At 36.9% G+C, this 21,476-nt stretch overlaps 1 protein-coding gene across 1 annotated transcript in view; it reads left to right on the top strand.

The window, feature by feature from the left end:
* Positions 1-17,437, top strand: part of MAN1A1 (mannosidase alpha class 1A member 1) — a 169,017-nt gene extending 151,580 nt beyond the window's left edge. Inside the window, exons 9-13 of the mRNA XM_025384348.1 lie at positions 1,625-1,740; positions 5,609-5,828; positions 6,922-7,094; positions 15,896-16,011; positions 16,376-17,437. Coding sequence (XP_025240133.1) covers positions 1,625-1,740; positions 5,609-5,828; positions 6,922-7,094; positions 15,896-16,011; positions 16,376-16,502 — 752 coding nt within the window. The 3' untranslated portion in view covers positions 16,503-17,437. The remainder of the gene's footprint in view (positions 1-1,624; positions 1,741-5,608; positions 5,829-6,921; positions 7,095-15,895; positions 16,012-16,375) is intronic.
* The last annotated feature ends 4,039 nt before the right edge of the window (positions 17,438-21,476 follow it).

Raw genomic sequence — 21,476 nt, 5'->3', positions numbered from 1 at the left:
GTGACAAGGGAACCTAGTGGGATTGTCAGAGAACACTCCTTTGAGGAAGTGCCATTTGATCCCAGGTATGAAGTAAGAGTAAGAACTACTAAAGAAGGGGAAGGGGGTCCTAGGGTCCATTTCATGCAGAGAGAACAAGGCCTATAGAAGTCCTGCCTGAGATGAGATGGAGCCTGATGTTTTTGAGGAACCAAAAGAAGGGCTGTATAGCAAGTGAGCAGAAAGCAAGTGGAGCCAGACTGAATGGCATAGAGAAGATTGAGATTTTGCATGGCACCAAACACACAGGATTGGGCTTCGAGTAAAGGGTAATCACATTCACGTATTAAGAGGGCTACTCTGATATTAATGTGGGGAACAGATTGAAGGAGCACTGTCATTAGAACTCTGGGCCAGGTGTGGTGGCTCATGTCTGTAATCCCAGCACTTTTGGAAGGCTGAGGCGAGCGGATCATGAGGTCAGGAGTTTGAAACCAGCCTGGTCAACATGGTGAAACCCCGTCTCTACTAAAAATACAAAAATTAGCCAGGTGTGGTGGCGGGTGCCTGTAATCCCAACTACTCGGGAGGCTGAGGCCGGACAATCGCTTGAACCTGGGAGGCAGAGGTTGCCGTGAGCTGAGATCGCGCCATTGCACTCCAGCCTGGTGACAGAGCAAGACTCTGTCTCAAAAAAAAGAAAAAAAAATGAGGATACCTATCCTACAGTTGTGAGATTGTCGATAATACATGTAGTGGGTCCGGCATGATAAATGGCAGTGAAGGTGGACTGTAGGAACGGAGTATTAGGAGGAAAAACTTCTTCTGCCCCATATTCTTTCTGACTGCCCCTGTCCCATAGGTATTTGACCCTTCAGATTCATAGCACTAGAAAATTTATCAAACAATAATAGGCTGAGCACAGTGGTTCATGCTTATAACCCCTCTTCTTTGAGAGGCCCAGGTGGAAGGATCGCTTGAGGCCAGGAGTTGTAGATCAGCTGAGGCAACATAGCGAGATGCCGTCTCTACCAAAAATTTAAAAATGAGCCTGGCGTGGTGATGCATGCCTGCAGTCCCAGCCACTTGGGAGGCTGAGGCAGGAGGATCGCTTGAGCTCAGGAGTTTGAGGTTATAGTGAGCTATCATCGTGCCTCTGCACTCCAGCCTGGGTGACAGAGTGAGATTAGAAATAATAATAATGGCAATGAACCTGAGGAGCTTCTTGTTTAATTTATTACAAACCACTTGTTAAAAAAGATTTGTTAATATTCATAGCTTTGCCAGAATTTTATATTATTCAGAACTAAAGCAAATAAAAATGTATTTAAATATATACTGTGAACATTTTAGTTGGGTATTTTTCACTAGAGAACCAGATTTTTAGAATTAGGGGTGATTACATATCTTTTATCTTCCATGTTTACAAAACTACTCTGGTAATTATTTAGAGTATGTTACATTAGTTAATAGCCCATCTGCTCATTTCAGAATATCTTTCTGAAAATAAAAGATTTGTTGGAATTTAAATGTAACAGTGACTTGCAGTTGACATAGGGTTGCATCCTAGTTGCTAATGTGATTTTGCTCCTTTATCTGAATTAAAAGCTGAATCACTCTAAAATTCATTTCCCTCTCTTTCCAGATCATGTATCAGTTGGAGGTCTTGGAGACAGCTTCTATGAATATTTGCTGAAGGCCTGGTTAATGTCTGACAAGACAGATCTGGAAGCTAAGAAAATGTATTTTGATGCTGTTCAGGTAACCTAATATTTAAATCTTCTTTGCCACTCAGCCCTAATTTATAACTTTTATATTAATCAAGTTTTAATGAATAAGTGATGTACTACATGAATGAGTTACAAAATACTTCCAGTTAGGTAGAGTTCAATATCTGCTAATATCATAATAATTGTAATCATATTTGATGTTTATTTCTAATTGGGCAGCTAAAGTTTTTGCATGGTTTAAACCTCAGTTAAGAGTCACATATCTGAAAAAGTCGTATTCTTTCATAAGTATGAATTATCTCCTTAGGACCACAATTTATATTATGTGGGGGGAAATCCTGAATTTGTATTCTGACAATTGCCTAAGTTAAAATTGCCCAAGAAGACAGAGAGTCCCAATGGCTACCTCCATGTGAAGTAAACTTGTCCCCAGAGATATGTGGACAGTACTCTAAGGAAATCCACACATAAAAATCTGAATAAACTCATATTTAAGGGAAGATCATTAATAGTATCAAAGATTCTTTACAGTGGAGAAGTAAGAGGCAACAGTTGTGTGTTGAATTGCCTACCATGTGCTAAGCAGTGTGTTAGGGTAGCTCCTTTAAATGAAATGATGGAGTTGTGTTGTTTTTTTCTCTCTCACAGTACTTGAGCTATTACTCACCCAGTTTTACAGATAAAGTTGCTGTACCTCAGAGAAGTTACATGTCAAACCAAAATTAAGATTAAAGTTTGTCTGTATCAACACCTGTTCCTTTTAACTCATTCGCTGTGGATTTATTTGTAAGAATTTCCATTCTACATTTAAATCTTCATTTACTAATTTGCAAGCAGTAAGTTAGTAAGGTAAGTTAGAAACTACTTAAAGTCTCTAGGAGGAGGCCAGTATAAAAGTAAACTAAGAAACACCTCCAGTTAAGCCTCAATCAAAACCGAAAATAAAGTTAGAAAGTAAATCAAGTCAGGAAGAAAATTATTTTATCTAAAATGTTTATACTCTTCAGGAACAAAATTTTTTAGTGGAATCAGGTGTTTTTGTGATTATTTAATGTGGCAACACATATATTCTTTTAATATTATTATCAAGGCTTCTCAAGTAGTGTTGTAAAATAGTGGCTCAGTCCTCAGAAAAATTTTCTTTGTCTTGACAGCTTAGAAATTTTTTAATAAAGTGTTAATTCATAGGAAAAAAATGGAAATTTTTAATCCCAAAGATGTAGCCATTATGAAATTGGTCTTTCTAACAAGAGGTCTGGGTTATTTTGACATAGGCATACTTGTTTATTTAAATATAAATGCAACTTGCTTTGTTCTGGCACTGAGTATGACATTGGTTTCCTTTACAAGTCTTCACTACTTCCCATGCAGGAACCAGAAGCGCCTTAGTGAGAACATTGGCCTACATTTGGCACAGCCTTTATAAAGGCATGTGATTAACATCAAAAGCAAACTAGGATATGATCCACATGGCCTCTTTTAGGTTTATTTTTCCTCACTGCTATGAGGTTTCAGATTTTAATCTAGGGAGTTCTCCATATTTTATAGTTTCCATTCTGTCATCCTCTAATCACCATACTGGCAGACATTTTAATTATTCTAATCCTAAATTGGCCCTCTGAGATCTTGATGTTCAAAAAAAGACAACCTTAAAATATTATTTGAAATATTTTCTTCCTAGTTCCTAAAACCATACCTACACAACTTTTAGTATATTGTAATCAGACAAATCATTGACAGGAAAATCCATTAAGAACAAATGAAGTCAAAGTGTTTCCTGCTTCTCTTCGTAGTAAAAGCTAATTTTCATTGCATTGTATATTTTCAACTTAGAAAGCAAAGCCAGAACAACTAAATTTCTGTTTTGAGAAGTAGCAGCGTCTTACACAGCAAAGTTTCTTTCTGTTAAGTTGTACTTTAGAAGATTATTGTAACCAAGGGGAGGATGCTGCACACTATTGTTCTGGACAGTTGATTACTGAAGATATGGTTACTCTGTTGTAGCTTCAAGTAGATTTTGGGAAGCATTTAATCCCAGAGTGGTATGTTTTATTTGATTATTTTAGTAACAAAATATTTTGAGCTTTCAACTGGCTATCATGGCCCTATCTGGAGATTACACCAGGAACTCACAATGGTAAATGATACCTGGGCAGATGACTTATCAGACACTTACGATTCTGAAGCCTTCATCAAACCAATTTTTTAAAGCAATTATAGAAGGATTAAATCACAAAATATATAGTACCCTTTTTTCTAATCAATTATCTGTAGCCTTGACACAGTTTTTTCAGATCTACTAAAAACTATCCTTCTTTGTATTTATTTGCATTTTCCCATGGCCACACAAAATTATTGCTTTGAAGGTCTTGGAATTTCATTGTAGCTTTTATTAAGAGGTAGCAACTTGGTCCGAATCATGCCAGAAATAATATCGTACTTTATTTAGGATCCATAACAGGGTAATAATGTTTCTCTAATTCATGCTCAAAAGCTATTACTCTTGCCATGTCGAAAGAATAATTTCTTGGGTTATGAACAAGTATCTGCTTGAAGGACTTTATTGCAATTTTTGTTATGAGAAGTATAAATAGCTAAGATCTTCAGTTGCATAAAATAAGAATGAGATATTAATGTAATAACTAAACCATCAATAACATTAGCTTAACCACAGTTAATGAGCACAGTAATATGTTCATTTATTTCTTACCATCTTGGTTTCATTCGTTTATTTCTAATAAAGGTAGGAAAGGTTTTAGCTTCCTGTGTATTCATTTTCATTCATTCTTCTCTATCACAAGTTTTTTTCTGTGTCTATTCCCAAATGTGCTTCCTAACAAATACCTGTCTCTTGATAGCAGTGTACAGGTATAGACACAGTCATGGCCTTTTTCCTTCCATGCAGTAATTGTGGGGCAGCAGGGAGAGCATTTTCTATTAGAGTAATTGGAGATAATTTTTGCTTTTTAAAATATAAGGCATATTTTATTTGTCTAGTTTAAGAGAATATCAACCGACCTGGGATAGAAATAAAAGATGTTTTATAAATCATTTTTGTAAACATTATCATTTCTCCCAAATTTAAAGATTTTTATTCCGATTTTTAAAATATATATATTCATTATATAATAGTGTGCTTTTTAATAGAAGTATTAGGGAGGAACTTGATTCAAGTGTCACCACATTGGAGATGTAAATGATAATTATAAATGACTTTTATCACGTGCCACTTGCATTAGTGACTGCTTTATAAACAAAATGTGGCCGAGTCCTATCAGGAGATCCTGTTGTTCCCATTTATGGATTAGGATGCTGAGATTTAGGGATATAGTAAGCAAATTGTTCACTTCCACAAATTAGAGATAGTGTCAGAGCTGGAATTTGAAGCCAAGTCTTCTGGCCACAGAACACCTCCTCTTTGTCACTCTATTTTGTGATCCCTCCAGGCCTACAGAATTGAAAGGAAGAGTTTTGCCACCATCCTGGATCTCATGCACAAATATGCTGTGTTCTTCATCCACCTTAGGGCCTGAGCTTTGTGTTATTTCACCACCTGTGGAAATGAAAATGTACCAAAACAACTATTACCGCTGCACAGTGGCCTGTCTTTGGGAAGGGGAAAGTTTTTTGAGTGTGAGGAATACAAGTGTATGGTCGCAGAACCAAGCAAAACCAACCGTGCTGGCGCAGCAGTGTTAATTCTGACTAACCAAACTAATAAGGCCTAAGCTAGCGGAGGAATACAGAAAGCAATAGCATGTAATTTCAGGTTGAATGGATTTGTAACACCAAACTCTGATTGGGAGTTGTGTTTTATTCTCTTTTGTATTAATGTTGGGCGTATTTTTAGTATAAATTTGAGAAGAGATTACAAAATAGTAAAAAAGTGTTTTTTACAGGCCATTGAGACTCATTTGATCCGCAAGTCTAGCAGCGGACTAACTTACATCGCGGAGTGGAAAGGGGGCCTCTTGGAGCACAAGATGGGCCACCTGACCTGCTTTGCAGGAGGCATGTTCGCACTCGGGGCTGATGGAGCTCCCGAAGGCATGGCCCAACACTACCTTGAACTCGGGGCTGAAATTGCCCGTACCTGTCATGAATCATATAATCGAACATGTGAGTACATGTTATTCTTCACTTACAGTCTATTCCCACATGCTTTGATTTCATGCAGTTTTGTCATTGCAGCCATCAAAAGACTGTCCACTCTGCCTATGAAACTTGATGATCGTGATTAATGTCATAAAAGAATGTATATTTTTATTTTAAAAGGCAATGATTTTCTACCTGAAAATATCTACCTTTAGTTTGCCAAGAAACAAAAATCCAGGCCCTAAAGAGTTAAAGCCAGCCTAATTTACTGACTTCTGCTTTTGCTAATAACACTGGACAAGGGTCTCTATCTCCCTGCAAAGAGAAACTTAGCATTGTATTATCCATTGTTAATCTTCTCCACATCCCCCATGAAATAGATCATGAATCCCACTCCCTTCTTATAAAATAGGAATTTGCAACACAAAGTACAAATAACTGGCCTTTTGTAGCAAAATTACTTAGGATTGTCAACCACTAAATTTCTGGCTAACTCAAATGGTATTCCACAGTGTCTTGCACTTGCCTGGTGGGTGCTCAGTAAATGGGGGTTAAATGAAAAAAAAAAAAATTATTACTGTTTTCTAAAATTGACTCTTTTAGATGACTAAATGTTTTAAGTATATGAGTTTTATGTATTACATGATGTTTATAACTCATTTTTAAAACTGACCACTTTGACATCTCTCTTCAGTGTTGTTAAAGTACAGTCAGACCTTCGTATCCCTGGGTTCCACAACCGCAGATCAGAAATGTTCCCCAAAAAATGGATGGTTCTCTCTATACTGAACATTTATAGAGTTTTTGTTCTTATCTTTATTCCCTAAACAATACAGTATAACACCTAGTTACATAACATTTACACTGTATTAAGTATTATAAGTAAACTGCAGATGATTTAAAGTATATGGGAAGATGTACCTAGGTTGTATGCAAATACTTTGCCATTTTATATAAGGGACTCAAGGAGCCATGGATTTTGTTACCCTCGGAGGGTCCTGGAACCAATCCCCCACAGATACTGAGGGATGACTGTACTTTCTAGTTTCATTTAACTTATTGACTGTAAGCACTGTCCAGAACAATAACCCTTATTCATTCATTCCATGTCCTTTAGTTATGAAACTGGGACCAGAAGCTTTCAGATTTGATGGTGGTGTTGAAGCCATTGCTACAAGACAAAATGAAAAATACTACATCTTACGGCCAGAAGTTATGGAGACTTACATGTATATGTGGAGACTGACTCATGATCCAAAGTACAGGAAATGGGCCTGGGAAGCTGTAGAGGTGATGTTTTAATTTGCATGTTTCTTATAGATAAATGTCATAGTAAAAAATGTTCAGTTGATACCTATAAATCAGGCTTATCAACTTTTCTATAATTTTTAAAGCTTCAACCAGGATTTTTTCCACCTAGGACTGTGTATTTTCATTGAAGTCGTTTTATATCCCTAGCTTCAGCTTTGCTTTGTATAACATTGATATAGATATACCTACTGATAGACTTAGATATTGAAGGAGATAACTAGAAAGGCATAGTCTAAAATTAAGTTCTCATTAATACAAAAATGATGATCTCTTAATTCCACCTAAGGGTTATTGGCAGCTTGGGGATATTCACCTCTGTCTGTTTCAATAAACACTTCATGTTTTTTCTGTCTTTGAGCTTTAAAATGCTAGTATATGCTTCTACTTAGAGTAAATAGCTACTTAGATCTAACTTTTAGAAAGCACTTATAGAAGAATTACTTTGTATAAGGATATTCCTTCACCAGCCTCAGGTTTCTTGGAATATCTGTAACCTTTCCATCTGCCCAGGGTGTTATTTTCATTGTCTGTCACCTCTTGGGTCTCTTCCTGCCCAGGATGGTATATCTCCTTCCTAAACTAATCTAGTGAATGCTTTGTGTGCCAAATGCCTGAGGAGACACCCTGCAGGATATGCATCTAACAATGTCTGTCTAATTGTAAGAGTTATTATTCCACAAGGAGTGGAAGGGAACTCAGGTGATAAGAACAAGCGAATGCTTTAATTACACTCTCATTCTCTAGCACTCTTTGTTAGAAAGTTAGCTATCTTTAAAAACTGTCCATGAGGAATGACTTCTCTCAGGAAATCTAAAATGAATATTGCCTTTGGTAAAATTTAACTAATATCTTAGGAAGCCATCGGTGAATCTTGCTGATTATCCTCTTCATTTAGTGTGTGTCTTCTTATTAATCATCAGTCATTTTAAATAACAGCAATTCTCTAGGCCTCTTTGAGGGGGCAGTTTTATTACATTTAATCAGTAGTCATTGTAATTTCTTTACATTTCTGTTTTTTTCCTCTGGAAAAAAATGTTAAAATTGAGGCTTTTCTAAACTTTGATGATAGGAATTGTTTTGATCTTCAATTGGCCAGCAAATGAATTGAATATCAGTTTAAGTTGAGAATATCAGGAATAATGTATTCCATCAAATCTAAAACACCATAGTTAGTAAGAAGCATCATTGTTTTATATATCACTAAGAAAAATAACACTGCCAATTAAATTATGACATCCATTTTATAGATGTTAGAATATGCAAAATATATGGCCGAGAAGGGATCAAAAATGGGAGGTAAGCAAATTCGTATTGCAAGGTAGACAGGGTGCTTTGGTTTGCTCTGTTCTTCGGGAGGTTGGTTGTTTATGGGATCATAAGGTTGGTTTATGTGTTATGATTTTTATTTCTTGTAAACCCTTTAACATAATATATGACATGAAGTCATTTCCCTGTGTCACAACACTGAGGTCTCAATTTTGGGGACACCCCCAGTAACCTCTGCTAGAACCTGAGCTATAGTGGTGAGCAAGGAGTGCTGTAGGATCTTGCATTTTTTAAACCAGAAAAACTGGGACTTCGAAGGCATGGCCGCACATTTCCCCCGCCCCCATGGCCTCCTGTGTTTCAGCAGCAGCCCCGCATATGCTAGCAGCTCTCACCTCCAGCACCTCCAGCACTTGGCTGTTGTGATGCACACTTGAGACCACAGCTGGAAACCATGTCAGGAAAAGAAGGTGGAAGAGCTTTCCCTAGCCAGCTGGCTGTGGTCTGGGAAGTGCTGGGGAGTTAATGACTGTCAACCAAGGAGGTTTTGGAGTTGATGGATAACTATCCCAGTCTTCTTTCTTTCAAGAATCATTCTGGAATGCATGCTACATGGTTCTTCAGAGGGTTTCTAGCAGGAGTGAGCCTCGTTGCACACAGTCGTAACTTAGTATAATTCATTGGCTCTTGCGTCCCTGTTTTGCTCTTCCCACTTGCCCACTTCCTGATGTCACCTCCCTGACAGACTTCCTGCATCCTGCGTCCAACCCTTGTCTCATGCTTTGTTTTTAAGGGAACCCAAACCGAAACATAGGGGGTCTTAAAAATCACCTCATTCCGCTTTCTACTTAAAGACAAGACTCCCTTCCAAATCTCTGCAAGATAGCTGTTCCTCATCAACCCAAGGACTTCCCAGCGAAGGGGAATGTATCACCTAATAAAGTAACTCATTCCAATTGGTAATGGTTGAAGGTGTTAGAAAGTTACTTATTTTGAAGCCACAATTTACAATGTTCTGTGCTCTGGGGGTACCAGAGGAAAGAAATCTCCCTTCTACATTTCAGCTCCCCAGTTATCTGAAGACAGCACGTTCTGCCATCTCTTCCTTTCCTCATCCATCATTTCCCTTGATTTTCTTCCCCTGACCTGGTTTCCACCTGTAGTCTTTTAGGGCTGAGCAGTGTGTCTCAAAAACCTCTCTTCCTCTCTTAGCAGTGTGATTTTTCACAGCTTATAGTCCAACTTGTTCTTTTAGTAGATTTATATTAAAAAAAAAAAAATTGCCAGCACTTTGGGAGGCTGAGGTGGGCGGATCACGAGGTCAGGAGATCGAGACCATCCTGGCTAACACGGTGAAACCCCATCTCTACTAAAAATACAAAAAAAAATTAGCCAGGCGTGGTGGCGGGCGCCTGTAGTCCTAGCTACTCTGGAGGCTGAGGCAGGAGAATGGCATGAACCCGGGAGGCGGAGCTTGCAGTGAACCAAGATCACGCCACTGCACTCCAACCTGAGTGACAGAGCAAGACTGTCATCTCCAAAGGAAAAAAAAAAAAACTGGCTTATACTGAAATTATAGTCAGTGTTAGCTTCTCCATTCGCTACCATTGAGTCACATCTCCTTTGCACTGTACTTTTTCACCCATACTTTCAGTTTGTAAATTGTAAGCCGTCTTCCTATCTTCTAACAAAGCACTCCCTTCCCAGCCTTCTTTCACTGATACACTTGAGAAACCTGCTTTCTGTGTCTTAAATTTCTAATAATAATGTCAAATAAGATATGAAAAGGTATATGATCCAGCACTACAACACTAGGGAGTTCTTTTGTGGGTTAACAGCACTCCATTAATCACAGATGTTCAAGCACTTGCAAGTCTGCCTGACAGAAATAATATTTAATATTATTAATATATTATAATTATAATATATTATTATATTATATATAAAATATAATATTTTATTTTTATTTTATTATTTTTATTTTATATAAAATATAATTTTAAATTATTATATATAAAATATATATAATATAATTATATTAATAATATTTAACTGATATTTCTTTTGCTTTTTCTCAAAAATGTCAGGAAGGCCAGGCGTGGTGGCTCAAGCCTGTAATCCCAGCATGTGGGAGGCCGAGGTGGGAGGATGGCTCGAGGATGGGAATTTGCAGTCAGCCTGGGCAACAAGTCACCCTGTCTCTACAAAATTTAAAAATTAGCTCATTGAAACTCATGCCTGTGGAGGAAAATACCACCCAAATGAACAGCTTTTCAAAAATTATTTATTTCCCTTATTCTTTTTATAATTGACAAAATAAGCTGTATATGTTTATTGTGTACAACATAATGTTTTGAAATATATATACATTGTGGCATGGCTAAATCAAGCTAATTAACAAATGCATTACCTCACATAGCTTAGTTTTTGTGGTAAGAACATTTAAATCTACTCTCTTAGCATTTTTTTTTTAATAGAGACGGAGTCTCATTATGTTGCCCAGGCTGGTCTTGAATACCTGGGCTCAAGTGCTCAAGGGCTCCCACCTTGCCCTCCCAAAGTGGTGGGATTACAGGCATGAGCCACCCAGCAGACCTCTCTCAGCATTTTTTTTTTTTTTTTTGGTCTATGGCCCCATTTTTTAAGATTACCATATATTGTTATTAACTGGTAAGTATCATCACTACATTGTACAATAGATCTCTTGAACTTACTGCTCTTAAGTGCAATTTTATATCCTTTGACCAACATCTCTCTGGCCACCCCAGCCCCCACACCACCCCAGCATCTGAGTAACTTTTCACTCAAAAGCCATATAATTGCCAAGAAGTACATGGAAGGATGCTTCATATCATTTGTCATCAAGGAAATACAAATCAAAAGCACAATAAAATACCAATTCATACCCATAAAAAAAAATTAGCTCATCATGGTGGCACACTCCTATAGTCCCTAGCTACTCAGGAGGCTGAGGAGGGAGGACCACTTGAGCCCAGGAGTTCAAGGTTATTTTGAGCTAAGATTGCACCGCTGCACCCCAGCCTGAGCAACAGAGCAAGACCCTCTGGAAATTTAAAAAAAAAAAAAAAACACACATGAGAAACTGACAAATTCCTTCCAGTAAAACATCTGATAACTTACAGCATGAGCTTTATCGGAATATTAATTATATGTATATATTCACAGATTATATAATATCTCAGCTGATCTACAGTAGAGGGTAAAGCCTTACATAGGGATTTGTGATTTTTTTGGCTTCAGGGGGTTTTTTTGGTAATTTCAGGTTTTTTGGCTTTGTTTTTTTGCACAGACATTTTTCTTTGCTCTTCTAAACCTAACTTTTTCCACTCAGTCATTTCGACTCTCAGAAAGTGACTTCTGTTCTTCCTTCCTACTCCTGCCTCCTCAGGCTTCATCCTGTTTCCAGACCCTCTTTGATTTGTTCAAGGTGCCTGATTCTCTGTGTTCTACCCTTGAGTTCAGACCACACTCACACAGACAGCCTTACTCCGTGGATCAGCCGTTTATATATCTGGTAGACAAGAGAATACTCTGTCCTCTGACTTAGGATTTAACTCATGATGCTTGCTATTTTCTTACCCTTCATCCCTTGTTTAGAGCTCCAGTCACTATAAACATTCTCATATCCTGTTCTCTGCTATTAGCACATCCCAGTCACAAAGGATCACTAATAATAATTACTAACAACTACTAATAATTTACTCAAAACCAAGGTGGTCCCTATGCCTCAAGGCTGAGAGTCCCAAGAACAGATTGTAGTACAATGATGATCTGGTTAGACTTAGCCATACAAACACGTGACAACTTCCACTGTTGAGATGCTGATAGAATCAGGGCTGTTGTAAGGGCCCAGGAAAGCTACTTGTCCCTGGCTTCACATTCCTAAAGTCTTAAAATCTAGACTTTTGCGTAAGGGGAGAGGGGTGGTTCTTTGGTGCTTTTCCTTTAAAAAAAATTTTTTTTTTTAATTTACCAAAAATTTTAAAAACTGAAAGTGGCTGGGCCTCTCTAAACCTCTGGAAGCCCTTGTTATTGTCTAAGCATTTCTTCATTTTGTTTCATTCTCACTTACAACCGCATGTTGAGAAGGAAGATGCTGCCTGGGACATGGAGCCTCTGGGGCCACTGATAAGGGGAGTCTCAAGCTGGAACTTGGCCCACTACTCAAAATTTTTGACTGTGTTCATGAATACTATAGCTTACCTCAGGAGGACTTGTGGGGAACAAGAATGAGAGGGTGAACTAGAAAGAAAGGTGATTAGGCATTGTCCACCCCAAAAGCAGCTCCTCTAACAAAAGAAGGAGCTTAGAGCAGTTTCCATGGGCAGGGGAGTGGCTAGCTATCATGGCTGGCCCTATCATTAGCTCATCACCAAAAAACCTCAAGGGAACACAGGTTTTGGGATTAAAATCTGTTTAAAGAAATATCTGGAAATGGGGTTTCCCATAAAAAGCTTGCCCATTTTTTCTAAATTCTGATTTTTTTTTCCTTTTTTTAACCTATAATTTTTGGCTTACTCTACGTATCTGGTATTTGAGTTTTTGTCAAAGAAAAAGGAGGAAAGAAAAAATAATAGGACTTGAAAGTTTCTTCACGCTCCTCCTCCGTTTGATGCACTGTGGTCTGGAACTTAGAATTTAATCGAAGCATCTGTTTTTAAGTTGATTGGTCTTATTTTCTTGGGGGCTTTTTAAAAGTGTGAAATCATGAGGTATTTTCTTTATTTTCTTTATTCATGTGGCCTTCTGGTCAGATTTTCTTTAACCAGGTAATTAAATTCTTCTCCTCATAGTCTCTGCTCTCTCCCTTCTGTCCTCCAGCCCTGATGTGAAAAATCAATAACCTCATTATCAGTATCTGCAGATGGGAGCTGAGCTCTCAGTGCAGCATCTCTGCTCATGAGAATCCATGGCTGGTATTTACTTTCCCTCACCTCTTTTCTGGGCTCTACATTCTTAGAGCCTTATTTTCCTCCAAAATCCTTTCTAGCCAGAGAAGATTTTTCTCAACTAATAAGGCAAGGTCTATGCTTTCCATCTTCTTGGTAGTTGGATTAAATGGGAGAAAAATGGGGTACAATTGTACATGTAAAAAAAAAAAAAAGAGGGACAGAACTATGATGCACAGGGGAAAACTAAAAAGTGAAAAATGACCTGAGAAACTAAGAGTAAGTATATCTTGTTTATATTTTCTTTATTTCACTATAAAATATATTAGGATTTTAGTCTTAAACTTTATTATTTTTGTCTATAGTCAATAAATTAGAACCAGATTGCAGATGGCAATTTTTGTACAATGGAAATTTTTATTTGACCATATAATTAATAGGATTAGTAGGATGTGATGAGCAGAAAATAACTTCCCTAGAAATGAATATGCCTGGTAACTAGCAGAGCAGCAAATGTAATTTCAAAATATAAACAGCACAAAAAAAAACAACTCAAAATGAATTAAAGACTTAAATATAAGACCTAAAACCATAAAACTCCTAGGAGAAAACAATGAGGGAAAAGCTCCTTGACACTGAGCTTGGCAATGATTTTTTGGATTTGACCCAAAAACACAGGCAACAAAAGCAAACATACACACATGAAACTACATCAAACTAAAACGTTTCCTTACAGCAAAGGAAAACAATCAACCAAACGAAACACAACAAAAATGTGTGCAAACCATATATCTGATAAGGGTTACTATCCCAAATATTAAGGAACTTACAATTCAATAGCAGAAAAACAACCTGATTTTAAAATAGGCAAAGGACCTGAAGAGACATTTTTCCAAAGAAGACGTACGGATGGCCAGTAATGAAAAGATGCTCAGCATCACAAATCATCAGGGAAATGCAAATCAGAACCACAGTGAGATATCATCTCATACCTTTTTAAATGGCTGTTATCAAAAATTCAAGAGATAATCAGTCTTGGTGAGGATGCAGAGTAAAGGGAACCTTTATACACTGTTGGTGGCAGTGAAAATTGATATAGCCATTGTAGAAAACAGTATGGAGGTTTCTCAAAAAATTAAAAATAGAGCTGATCCAGCAATCCTAATTCTTGGTGTATATCCACATCAGAAGATGATGTATATCCACCACAGAAGATGGTGTATATCCACAGAAGAAGTGTATATCAAAACATCACATTGTACACCTTCCAGTATATACTATTTGTATTTGTCATACATCGGGAAAGCTGGAAAAAGGTTAAAGAAAAATAGAAACAAACAAAAGAAAGAAAGTGGGCTCTGGAAGGGGAAAAGAAAACACAAACAGCAGCCATCTTAGTGGTAACCAACAAAGTGGGAGGCAGGTTGGTTTAGGTTGTTACCTAAATGTTCATCCTCACACTGCCCAACCCATCTGTTTCCCAAATATTCATTAAATTCAGACAACTACAGAAATGTAGGATCATTTCTCTCTAGAGAGTTGTCAGTGGAGTCATCCCATCTTCTTCCATACTAGACTTTAAAAAAAAAATGTATTTTAGGAATAGATCCCAGTCACATGTCTCTCACTGTCTTTCATTTTCTTCTTTTAGCTCTGTTACGAGTATCACTGATTAGTACCCTGCAATCAATTTTCAAAAACTCAGATATTCCGATTATAGTAGCAGCTGATTTTGTTCCAGTACAGTTTCTCAACCAGTGGTTTATGATCCCAGTTGACATTAGCAATCTCTCCAAACTAGGGGTCAGCAAACTCTTTCTGTTAAGGGCCAGACAATATCAGGCTTGGGGGACAGCCAGCCAGTCTCTTTTGCATCTACTTAGCTCTGTCATTGTAGTATAAAAACAGCCACAGACAATATTTAAACAACATGGCTGTGGTTTAATAAAAGTTTATTTACAAAAATAAACAGTGGACTGGATTTAGCCTATAGTTCATACTTTGCTAAACCCTGCTCTAGACCATAGGAGGAATTGGTAAAAATCAGTGAAAAATTTTTCCAAAACTAAAGGCAGAAGTGTTTCAAATTAGGTAAGATATGTTGTCCATATTCTGTGACTTCATTTTTGATTTACATTTAGTTTATGGTTTTAATTTTTTTTTTACCTAAAACTCTAACAAACTTTGATTTAATTTGAATCCAATTTGTAAAAAATAAATTTTGGCTGGGCACAGTGGCTCATGCCTGTAATCCCAACTCTTTGGGAAGCTGAGGCAAGCAGATCGCTTGAGCCCAGGAGTTTGAGACAAGCCTGGGCAACATGGCAAAACCCCATCTCTACAAAAAATTAGCCAGGCATGCATGCCTGTGGTCCCAGCTACTTGGGAAGCTGAGGCAGGAGAATCACCTGAGCCCAAGAGGTAGAGGCTGCAGTGAACCATGATGGTACCACTGTACTCCGCCCAGGCAACAGAGTGAGGCCCTGTCTCAAAAAAATAAAAAATAAAAAGTTTTATCTGAACTTGACAGTCTAATAATAAAAATTAGTGACAATCAGCTTATTAAAATGTGACCCTTTTTTTCCCCTCCTCTTTGTAATTTAGGCCTTGGAAAACCATTGCAGAGTGAATGGAGGCTATTCAGGCCTAAGGGATGTTTACCTTCTTCATGAGAGTTATGATGATGTGCAGCAGAGTTTCTTCCTGGCAGAGACATTGAAGTAGGTAAAAATTATTCTAAAACCATGTGGCTGAGGTACCTGGACAGATCTTTGTAGATGTCTTTTATCATGAACACACTGAAGTAATATCAAGTGTGACTGATTCAGAATATCAGGCATGGCTATAATTGCAGGCGTATTCTCAATAACTAGGTTCAGTGACTTGGTACTGCCAACACCAAAGCACTGAGTAGCTTCTTTACCCTACGTTAGTGAGTATAACCCCTCAGGGTTTTGTTGATATATTTGACTCTTGTCCATGTTTCTCGGTAAGATGAATGGAGACATTGATATGGTTTTTGCTGTGTGTTTGTGGTTTCACTGCCTGCCCTTGGGCCTCATATACTTATGTTTCTCTCACCAGATATTTGTACCTAATATTTTCTGACGATGATCTTCTTCCACTGGAGCATTGGATCTTCAATAGCGAGGCACATCTTCTCCCTATCCTCCGTAAAGAAAAAAAGGAAGTTGAAATCAGAGAGGAATAAAAAGACATTTTATATTTTACTCTGCTCCATTCCCTTCACTGCACACCTTAATAATTCCTTTCCTGGTAATCAGGCACATGATGAACTTTGATTAGTAGGTCTGTGATTAAGTTCTTAAATTGTTTTGCAGTCTTTTATGTTTATTATCATAAGTATAGGTGGACCTAAATTCCTTATCGTATCCTTTATTATTCAGCCAGTGTATCCACCAGTTTTTTGTTTGTTTTTAAGTAACCTATTATCTCTGGAGTTCATGAAGGTGTAATACCATTTTTATTAAACTGAGTAGAATGGTATAGCAATGACCTCTTAATTACAATTTGATTTGACTGCAAAACTTTTTCCTCCTCTAAGAGGAGATGATGTCTGCTTTAAGCTGTAATGTTTTGCCATGTTGCAAAAAGCCATAATAATAAGTATAAAAAAGCTTTTTCCTTTTCAATTTCATGTTAATCTGGTTTGTCTGTCCACCAGAGACAGATCTTCTAACTGTGACAGCCTCTTTATGCAGGTCTATCATTATTTGATAGAATGTCTTCTAAAATACTTCACTCACATTATAATTCAAATTAGAAAGTCATTCCAAAAGGATCATCTCATGTTGACCTCATTTCATCGGAACTGCAGTGTATTTTTGTTGGTTAATTATATTAGTGTTTTCTATTTTGTAAATGTGTCCTTTAATTTTACTTTACTGCCCTGTGTCAATTCTGAATTATATACTGGTTAATTTCTTCCATTCCCTACTACACAGAGAGGTGAGCTCTCAAATTTTGCAGAGCTCTGCTATCACTGAATTACATTTTTCTAAAGAAAATAGTATAATTTAATGGATTAGCTTTTGTGTTTAACTGAATATATGAAGAAATTGGGTCTCTCTAAAGAGAGGGCATTTCCTTTTTTTTTTTTTTTGAGACGGAGTCTTGCTCTGTCGCCCAGACTGGAGTGCAGTGGCGCTATCTCAGCTCACTGCAACCTCCGCCCCCTGGGTTCATGCCATTCTCCTGCCTCAGCCTCCCAAGTAGCTGGGACTATAGGTGCCCACCACCACGCCCGGCTAATTTTTTGTGTTTTTAGTAGAGATGGGACTGAGTTTCACCGTGTTAGCCAGGATGATCTCAATCTCCTGACCTCGTGATCCACCCACCTTGGCCTCCCAAAGTGCTGGGATTACAGGCTTGAGCCACCACGCCCGGCCAAGAGAGGGTATTTCATGTGGCTTTTAGTTCCATTTGTTTGTATTTCATCTTGATTTTTTTTCTTGGGAAAATAAAGCATTCTGTTTGGTTCAGATTTCTCAGATTTGAAAAAGGCTCTATCTCAAATGTAGTAAATTATTTCCTTTCAGTTTGTGAAAGCAGGATTTGGCTCTGAAGGAAGCTTTGCCAATTTTGCTTATTCATGATCAATCAAGGAAAATCTAATAAATTTTAGGCCAAATAAGAATATAGCATATTTAGTATGGTTATATTCAACATAGAGATCACAACTTAGAAGAAATATAAAGAAACGGCCACTCCCAATCCCCCACAGTCCTGGAGTAGATAAAAATCAATATCTGATTCTTTTAAACATTAAGTGTGAAATAGGAATGGTTTTCTCAAGAATAGATTTGGTGATACCTTGTGTTTGCTCACACTGGCTCACTATATATGCATATGTATTTATGTGGATAGAGATACTTCCATGAAAGGGCTAATATGATGCATATACTAAAGTGCAAAGACTTTGACCATGTGAATTTTCAGCTGAGAATGGTCAGAAAGATCAGTACAACCCCATGGATTAGGCTGAAGCATATGAAATTGCTGCATTTGTAGTTTAAAAACTGTCCACAGTTTCATATGGTTCCACCTAATATTACTGAAGACAATTATTTTCTTAGCTATAGGCTTAATAGTTTTAGTTATTGTAGCATTTGAAAGTGTTTTAAAAGATTGCCTTTATCTGACAGAACCACCTTTATGACCTGCTTTCTGTTTTTCAGTATCATACATTGGTGTATGTCAGAGAATACATTAGTAAAATTAGTAAATGCAAAAGACTCTTCCATACATCATCATTTCCATGGTAATGTGTCTCTGTGATCCAGAAAAATTTCTCCCACTCATGTCTTCAGTTCACCTAATGAAATAAATGGATAGCAAGAGCCCTTTGTTCCCAGGACTTTAAAGCAAAATATTAAAAATTATTGCCAAAATTGGGCCATATGTACTAAGATTATAATGTTTGTATAAATGTCCTTGAACTTGCCATTTAAATTAACTCATTTTCTTTTCAGTTTGATTTGAAAGAGCACAAAGCTGATAAGTACTTCTGCAGCAGATACAGTATTAAAATCAGGTTGTGTGTACACACTGCACTGTAAGGTACCTTGGTGTCCTGGTGTGAATAGACAAGAAGCTGTACTATATGTTGCTCTGTCAGTGGCAACAATGAAGTTTTTGCAATTCTAGAACTTGGATTTTTTTTAACAAAAGTCCCAAAACACCAAAAATGTAAACAAGAGAGTAATATTATAGTGATGTAATTTAATTAAAGTTATATTTTGGGTTAATTTTAACAACTGAAGTCTTTAAGTAGAAACTTATTTTCAACAAAACTGTGCAGTTAAATTTATATATGTATTCACATACTGAAAAATGAACAGTTAAAGTAGCACTTAATTTTGTGTTTCTTCAATATGTCTTGATATACTTTGTGCAATTAATATTACACATGTAAGTTGTATGGCAGTTTACAGAACTCAGTGACTTGTCATGATGTTTTCACATGAGCTATACATTGTGTACATTGTTTTTGATTTTTACATAAATCCATTCTGTCATTTTCAACTTTATATATAAATCTCCAATGTTATGGGAAACAATAGATTGACACATAATTTTTAAAAATTATATTTGTAAAATTTCTCTATTGTGAATAAAGTCTTTTAATATATCTCCTCATTTGTTATATTTTTCTCCTTTTTAGTTGGCTTTTGTATATCTAAGGGGTGGGTGCATTCGTTGCAAATAAAAGTACTTGACCCTAACAGCAATTCCATACCACACCTATAGGATCTTGACAAGGAAACATTTCCTATTAAGAAACTTTACATTGCACATAATTTTGCTTGTACAGTGTTTGGGTAATCAAATAACTTTTATTAAGGATCTAACATATGTTCAACACCAGGACACAAAGGCTAGAAGTTTTGGTGTCAGAAATGGCACAAACTATGTTCTTTGTTCATAAATTTGCAATGCAACTAAGAAAATTAGACTAACCCCACACTACCCCTCAAAACAAGACAAAAATAGCATTTAGTTGTGTTAAATTACAAGCCTACAATTCTATAGAAGTTCATGGGAACAGGAGGTCCGTAGCATTTGAGTGGTCAGAGAGGCTTAATAGAAAAAGGAGAACTTATGCTGTAGGAGATCCTCCAAAAATTTTCAAAAAGCCCAGGTTCTAAGTTCTTCAAATTCATACTGTACTTTTTAGAATGTTTCAGATATTTTGGTTGCCATTGCTACTACCTGGAACTCACTTTCCCTAATATTTTTATAGCTCATTCTTTATCAGGTCTCTGCACAATTGTCACCTTATTAGAATGACTCCTTTGACAAATCAGTATAACATTATCTCTACCTTTTGTCCCCTACCCTATTTTATTTTCTACCTAGCATTTGTTATATTACATATTTATTTCCTTATTTGTTCATGTCTTTCTAACCACTTGGTATGAAACTCCATGAGAATAGAAACTTCAACTGGCATTTTCCCCCCCCATTTCTCTGTCTAGTACTGAGAGCAACATCTAGCAGTTGATGTAGTACACAATTGAGAAAGTATATGAATTAGGAAACTCTGTCTTATATTCATAGTCTTTGCTACAACTATTTGCAAATGTCTTTTACTAAGCAATACACTTTTTAAAAATAAAGTACATGTTTGTGACTAGAATCAACTCTCAATCAACAGATTATTTTTAGTCCACTTACATCATGTAAAATAAAGTAAGGCATGACTCCTCCAATAGAGTTTTCAGTATTCAACAGCCCATTATTGTTTTATGTGACTTAATGTCACAGTCCCTGCCTCATATGTTAAACAAAAAACAAAAAATGATTACAACAGCACCAAGCAAAGAAATTAGCTGATTACCTAACAGAGAGTCAAATGGGAACCTTCTGAATTAAATTATTGGTAACACAAATGATGTTGGTTGTGTTTATGTTGTTGGTGACAGAATTATTAAAATTTATTCTAAGCATGGTTTTTATGTATACTAATCAGCCATCAACACAGAGATGGCAGCTTGGCAACAAATACGTCTAATGACTGATAATGATATGTAGATGGTTGCTTAAAAAGCTTTTCAAAGTTAAGATAAAATCTTTTTCATTTGAACATGGAGTTCATATATCTAATTGCCATGCAAGGGTCCCTATCTTGTGACTGAAGAGTGAGGGCAGGGAGGGGAGTCTTAGGAAACTTCTTAACTGATTTGATGGCCTGAAGCCTCCTTTCTATTTTTCCCAGGCTCATTCCATCCACCACACTAGCCAATACATGAGTCACAGTTTTCAAGAAATATTTGCCAGGCGTCAGATACATATTTAAAGTATTGGAACTACAGAGGAATGTAGACAGCATTTAGTCCAACTCTCATTTTAAATATGAGGAAATGGGGATTTTCCCAGCAACAGGAACTGTTTTTCTATCCTTCCTCTGTGCTGCCAGACACAGGAATATGGTAAGATTTCGTGCTAATCCTAAAAATACAAAAAAAAAAACAGCCAGGCATGGTGGTGCATGCCTGTAATCCCAGTTACTTGGGAGGATGAGACAAAAGAATCACTTGAACTCGGGAGGCAGAGGTTGCAGTGAGCCAAGAATGCACTACTGCACTCCAACCTGAGTGACAGAGACAGACTACACCTCAAAAAAAAAAAAAAAAAAAAAAAAAAAAAAAAAAAAAAAAAAAAT

This window comes from Theropithecus gelada, chromosome 4 (genome assembly GCF_003255815.1).
Source record: "Theropithecus gelada isolate Dixy chromosome 4, Tgel_1.0, whole genome shotgun sequence".
Classification (NCBI taxonomy): domain Eukaryota; kingdom Metazoa; phylum Chordata; class Mammalia; order Primates; family Cercopithecidae; genus Theropithecus; species Theropithecus gelada.
Note: the sequence above shows the minus strand (reverse complement) of the source record. Positions and strands in the feature narration are given on the sequence as shown.